General features: G+C 37.1%; 1 protein-coding gene across 1 annotated transcript; it reads right to left on the bottom strand.

The window, feature by feature from the left end:
* Positions 1–6,096, bottom strand: SBK2 (SH3 domain binding kinase family member 2). Its single transcript, XM_007440527.3, has 3 exons — positions 5,863–6,096; positions 2,663–2,865; positions 1–2,082 (listed from the first exon to the last, which is right to left on the bottom strand). The coding sequence occupies exons 1-3, from the start codon at positions 6,026–6,028 to the stop codon at positions 1,522–1,524; spliced, it is 930 nt and encodes a 309-aa protein (XP_007440589.3). The 5' UTR covers positions 6,029–6,096; the 3' UTR covers positions 1–1,521.
* Between the last annotated feature and the right edge of the window lie 732 nt (positions 6,097–6,828).

Genomic DNA, 6,828 nt, shown 5'->3' with positions numbered 1-6,828 from the left:
AGTAGAAAAATACTTCAGTTTAAGTCATGGATAACAAGAAAATAGTCCCTCTATCTCTCTCTTTAGCTCTCATGATATATATAACTGAACTCCAAAAAAATTGACATTTCAGTTTTTTAATCAAATAACATTAATAAAAACATTTGTAAACACCTCTAATTTGTCTGTAATGCAACCATTTTCAGCCTCTAGAAATATTGGGCTACAGCATTATAATTCTCAACCAGTTTGGCCCAAGATTAGCTTATCCAGAGGGTGCCAATCTAGGTAAGGCCATCATGTGCTTCTTCAGAAAAAAAAGAAAACATGATTAGTTTGAGAAAAAAATGCTATAAGACACACACACACACACACACACACACACAAATAATTACACAATAGGATTTTCCACTGTTGTGTCCATATGGCTGGTAAACCCATACTGACTGGGTTTATATAAGCAAGCCTATTCAAGATTAAACTTTGAAGTCAGCTTTATTCAGCACATTGGGCTAAGTCATTGTGGCAAGATTTATGTGATTGGGGGGGCATAATTCCCATTTAGAGGCAAAGGATCCAGGAAACAGGACAATTATGTAAAGTGGGTGAGACCACTGTTATTGACTGATTTACTTAAGCTAGTCAGTTCATATAATTGCCTTCTCAAAATACAATACAAGGTGCCATAGAATTAGAACTACAGCAGCCAGAAGTGGGCATCCCTGAGATTTATTTGGACAAGGTTTTCCTGAGAGTTTTATTTGCTTTTTAACTCTGTGAAATCTATATTAGTGTTCATACTACCATTTTTCACTATGTGGCATTTCTGGCCTGAAACTTTGCCATACATATTTTGGTAATTGTGCTAGAGAGGGTTCTCTGGCACAAAAGAGATGTGTACCACACATAGCCTTGGATTTATTCATCTCTGGCATAAAAAAAGAATCACTGTGAATGTATCCAAAACACACTAAGCCAAAACGAAACAATTATTACAACTGCAATGTGTGAACCCAGTAGTTGATTAGATTCACATATGGTGCTAAGCCATGGGTTTTTAAGCATGGCTTGTTGACTAAACTATAAACTATGGTCCACAAACCCCAGTGGTTGGGTTCACATGACACCCTAAGCTGAAACCCAATAAACTGCATTCTGGCTTACTAGAATATACCAGATATATGAATCAGGCTGGCGTGTACTATGACTAGGATCACCGGCAGGTTTAACATCCGAAGTAACATTTTGCAAAATGAAAATGATATATTTTCATAATTTAAATTCCAAATTACTAACACAAAAGTATTTACATTTTATCTGTCAATTATAAAAGGTGGAAATCATCTTAAACATTATCACATGCACTATTTTATATTCTTTTTCTCCTAATAAAATCAAACCATTCAACATGTATGCATTGGGGAATGTTGTACATCACCAAAAGCATAGCATTTCTTTTTCTGCAACTACAAAGAGTTATTTGAGGGGTTCTTCTGCCTCCTTTCCTCCCTCCACCTCCAGTCCAGTCAGATTAATTTCAGCTCAGTGGGCACTTTTAGTAGCCACGTCTGCTCGCCATGGCCGATCCAGATAGCTGAGTACTTGGCGGATGGGCCCACGCTTTGTAGGCTCCAGGGCTAGGAGGTTTTGTAACATAGCAATGCAATCTTGAGACAGTGGGCGCCAGTGAAATGGTAAATCTTCATCTGAGCCTGATTCTTGCCATATCACAAAGTCGTCGAAAAAGGAATCTTCAGGCACGGTCTTTTCCCAAGGAAAGTAGCCGGTCAGCAGGCAGAAGATCAGCACCCCAAGGGCCCAGGCATCGAGGCTGGCATCAATGGGTAGGCCTGGGGTGTTAGCAGTGCCACGGCTAAGCTCAGGTGCAGTGTAAGGGATGACCCCAGTCACAAGCTGCAGCAGGGTGCCCTGGGGTCGTGTCAGGCCAAAATCTGTCAGTTTGATGCAGTGGCAGTGACGGTCAAAAAGCAGGATATTCTCAGGTTTAACATCTCGATACACCAGACCCCTGCTGTGTATGAAGTCCAGTGCGCTCACCAGCTGCTTGGCACAGAGCTTGGCTGCCTTCTCAGGAATGCCAGCCTAGTCGGAAAACGGAGGAACACATTTTTTTTTAACTCCATTCGTTCTTCTCAATGGCCTATGACATTTCAAACCCAAGCCCTTTTCTGTTCTTCAACACAGGGACCATCTCAGCCAGAATTAAAATTTTGATAATAATTAATTGATAATTAAAATTTTGATAAGAATTAAAAATTATAAAATTGGACTTGATCTTAATTTTTCTTGGCTTCGTGTGATTCTATTGAAAAGAGCTTTCAAAACTTATCTCTGGTTGCAAAGTTCAGAATACGAAGCCTCATGCTTTGTGCTTGGCCCATAATTTTATAACAAATTCTGTTTTGATTCATTGACCCATTTGTAGTTGAGTTTGGAAAATTAAAGTGAAATTTACACATACTTAAAATGTAATAAGTAAATGCTTTATTGAATAAGTCTCTTTGACCATTTCAAGTATACTATGGATAACAGCAATATGTACATTACTTAAAATGAGACATTATTATTAAAATCTAAAACCAATAAATGCCAGACATTAAAATTTAAATCTCAAATCTAATCAATAATAATATTAAAATCTTTTAACCTTAAAATGCCTTACTTTGGGCTTGATAATGGAGATAAGGTCTCGATGCAGGGCTGCCTCATAGAGAAAACCATAGTGCTGGCTGGACTCTATTGCAATGCCGAACATGCCAATGATGGCAGGATGTGCAGAAAGTGAGAGTGCCACACAGTACTCAAGTAAGAAATTCTGGAGCTTGGTGCTAGCTTTAGGTAGCAGCTTGAGAGCCATAGGGGTCCCTGAGGGAAGTTGGGAGAGGCAGAAATGAATAAGACATTGAGATCCTCATTTTCCAAAAATCAGAAGCTTTTTCGGTCTTTTGGTCATTGTACAGTCTCAGGCAATGACTTCAACCACGCCTACCTTATACAAAACCACCAACATCTTGTGGACACTGCTACATTCTGTATCAATAAATACACTTCCATCATGGATAAATTTGGCAAGTAGAGTCTAGAGCTTTCATTTTTAAAGAAATCTAAATATGGAGATGTAATTCAAAAAAATATGATAAAAACATCTTGTTAAAATTTGGCTACTTGGTTCCAATTTAGGTTCATCGAGGATTGAATTTGTTCTGGTTAAGTTCCAGTTCAAGTCAACAGTGGTTTAGTTAATGGATCAGCTAATATAACCAAATAATTCAGCTCCAAATCAAATAAGTTTAAAAAAAATACTGTACTTATAATTAGCATTTGCACAGGGTAGGGGCTGCTGGTGGAAGAAATTAGTAGATATTAAATGGTTACAGCAAAATGCTAAGAATAACACTCATTAATTTTGCATGGGGAAAAAAAAGATTTGTGTTCACACTGTTTCATTTGAAGAGATTCTGTTTCTTAGCTACTACTTTCCTCTTTTTGTAATTTTGTTATTTTTTCCTTTTTTCATGCCTATTTTAAACATAATTTTTACTTTTTTATATATTTATATATATAGTATGTTCTCATTCTACTTCATCTCTATTTTTTTTTTTTAATAGTTGCCCGTTTTGTACTGTTGTGTCACCTCTTGTGTATACTATACTATTTGTTCATCCCTCACAGGCTGTATTTTTATTTCTGTGCCTGTAACTTATATATTGATCAAATCACTGTGATGAGCAGGAAACAGGCATCCAGTCCAATCCTTACCTAATGCATCCCAGACCCGCTCTTTGAAGAGACTGAAATACAGAATCCTGTACAAATCCTTGCAAATATGGTTTTATAAGCTACATTGAGTATTTTGTTTGGGGGTTTTTTCCCCTGAATCAATAGTCTCATTTTTTTTTCCTTCCCAGTTCTGTTCTGTTCAGATTGAAAGACTCTAAGGTACTGAATCAAATTCTGTTCCAGATCAAGAAAAAATAAAGTCAGTATTTAATTCTCTGCTAAATCACATCTGCAATAGAATGAGAGTAGGTAAGGGGAATTCTCTGAAGAATTCTTTGAAGAATTCTTGCATTGAGAGAGAAGGGCTGGAATATACCTATGCTCATAGAATAGATATTGTGTACATAGGGTACATATGTACTGCTGTGGCCAAAACCTGACTCACCTAAAGCAACCAAATCACTTTGAAGATAATTTTATTTGCATGCATATAAGCAATAATACAGTATATACTGGACACCCAGCAAAACTTTGATACTTTGTTGAGTGGCCATGAGCAACAGCAGAACCAGAATTTATATATTTTTGGCCCACTACACTGCAAGGCAAAGGCAAAACAAAGAAAAAGGCAGAAACAGTGGAAATTACAGTGTGATGTTGGGCTATATTATCCATCCGTGTGACCTTATCATTTATCTCTTCCTACTAGGTTGGCATGGCAGCTATACTATTTCAGTGAATAGAAACAGTTAGGTTTACTGGGCCACAGTTCCTGACTGAGTCTTCTCCCTGTCGCCACTCAGGGTCAGTTCAGCTTGCTGTGCATGTTTTCTTACAAGGGCACTTTCAGCAGTTCATACTGTATGTATTTTGGGGGGGGGGATCCCATAGATTTTGGTAGTGAATACAACTTACATGTCTACGGGGGGGGGGTACATTTTACCACCACGATGGTATCCAATGGCAACACTATTTAGTTTTAGATTAAAAACCTGGCTCAAATAAGTGACAGCTCAAAAAAGTTAGTATGTCATGAAATTGCTGTTGATTTTGTCTTTGTGACAATGATCTGGTGGCTTTTGACAATAAACTGCTTTGTATATCACCACAGCCAGGATAGTGTCAAAAAGCATAATTGTACAGCAGATTAGAAAAGTACTATAATCCAGTATCAAAGATTGGATTCAAGAAATGTGTGACTGATCAATTTTCGAAAAGGTTATTTTTTTACTAATAAAATAATGATGTTTCCTTTTGATGTAGGTTTCATATTTTACAAGAATGGACAATTTTTATGCAAAATTTGCTATATTTAATTATTTCATTAATTGATTAATTAATTACTTCCTATAGCTGCCCATCTCAACCAAGTGACTCTGGATGGCAAATGATTCTAAAACAATAAAAACAATTTAAAACAATACAAAAATAAATATATACAGCAGCTGAGAAAATTGCATATTACTATTTTTTTTAATTTGTTTTAATTTGTATATTGTTTTCGCTGTACTTTTTAAAAATTGCTATATATACCCATACATACTTACATACACACACACACACCTAAGTGCACAGATTTTAGGCAGAGATATACAGATATACAGGCTGTCTGGGGAATTCTGGGGGTTGAAGTTTATACATCTGAAAGTTGCAAAGTTTGGAAACACTGATATAGGGCCACTAGCTGTATGAATCATCCCATTGTTCTCAAAAGCAAGTGCAATGCAGAACTATTTACCTGACTGTTATTCAGCTGGGAGCTGAAGTACTGCTAACTTGTATGTCAAATCAGTGTAAAGCAGGGGAGCCCAATCTGAAACTCCAGGACTGCATATATTCTCCATAGCTTTAGATGTGGCCCCTGTAGTTCATCCCAATCAATTTTCAATCTTTCATGTGACAGAAGGAAGACATTTTTAAATAAATTTGAATTAAGTAAATGCAAAATAATTGTATTAGCTATTTTTAATTGATTTACATTTAATTTTTCTCTTCTCCATCCATCTTCATGACCTGGCTCCTTCTAGTCCTGCGTTCAAAAAAAACCTCCTCAGTCCAAATAACATTTTACTCCTGTAGTACTAATGGTTTGGTGGCAACAGGAGTGGGATTGCTTGACCGTAGAAGGCAATTAATCCTTACCTCTTTGCCTGTGGGTCACCAGGACCACCTGGCCATATTTCCCCTTGCCCAACTCCTTGATGATTTGGTAGTGCTCTGCTACTTCCATGTGCACCAGACTCTGGGCAGTGATCTCCAACATGTCTGTGAGACGAGCCTGTGCCTCCATCCCCAAAGTACGATTCATGGTGAAACCCTATGAGAACACAAAGAAGTTGGTGAATGTATCTGAAATGAATTGTGTCAGTTGATGGGGGAGAGGCAGAACTGACAAAGCAACAGTCAGGCCAATTCTTGCTGTGATTTCGAGACCTCCTAGTTCTGCTGGTAGTGTTCGCATTTCAATTCTCTGAATTCAAGAAAAGAAAAAAAAAAGCAGGACTATAACCAAGATTTACCAAACAGAATGGGTACTGGGTAGGCCTTTCTTCATCAGGGCAACTATGATTGAATACATCTCTGGGTTGTTGAGTGAGGAACCTGTAGCTTTCCCGATGTTGCTGAATTGCAACTCTCAGGAATTGTAGACATCATAGCCAGGGGTGAAAGATACTGGGAGTTATACATAGTTCAGCAACATCTGGAATTCTACAGGTTCTCCATTCCTGGTCTAATAGTTGCATTTCTCAAAATATGGTTAATTAAAAAGAAAGAGAATGTTCAGCATGTGACCAGAGAAGTATTTCAAACAAAATATTCCCTTGATATAAACTCCCTTTTGCTAAAAATGAGTTGAAACTCACCAAGTTTGGACCTATTGTGTGCCTGGTTCCCTCCAGAAAAATTCCAGCAACCTTAATAAAATGTTCAGCAACCTTTCTTTCATTACTGAAACAAATGTCTCTGATTTAACCATATTTAAATTATGGAAATACAAAAAATGCATGCAATAATCCACAAAAATAATTCTATAAGAATTTATTTATTTGTTTGTTTGTTTATCTATTTATTTATAGCATTATATAGCCGCTCATTTTGTACTAAACT

Source organism: Python bivittatus, unplaced genomic scaffold (genome assembly GCF_059951505.1).
Source record: "Python bivittatus isolate LINGU-HERP-01145 unplaced genomic scaffold, Pbiv_v1 ctg000440_np1212, whole genome shotgun sequence".
In the NCBI taxonomy this organism is placed as follows: domain Eukaryota; kingdom Metazoa; phylum Chordata; class Lepidosauria; order Squamata; family Pythonidae; genus Python; species Python bivittatus.
The sequence above is the reverse complement of the archived record's forward strand: the minus strand, read 5'-3'. Positions and strand labels throughout refer to the sequence as shown.

Excerpts from the sequence above, each read along its gene's own strand:
- SBK2 (XM_007440527.3), bottom strand. The coding sequence starts at position 6,028 with ATGAATCGTACTTTGGGGATGGAGGCACAGGCTCGTCTCACAGACATG. Across the intron at positions 2,866-5,862 it reads GGTGACCCACAGGCAAAGAG|GGACCCCTATGGCTCTCAAG; the intron begins GTAAGGATTAAT and ends AACTTCCCTCAG. Across the intron at positions 2,083-2,662 it reads TCTCCATTATCAAGCCCAAA|GCTGGCATTCCTGAGAAGGC; the intron begins GTAAGGCATTTT and ends TTTTCCGACTAG.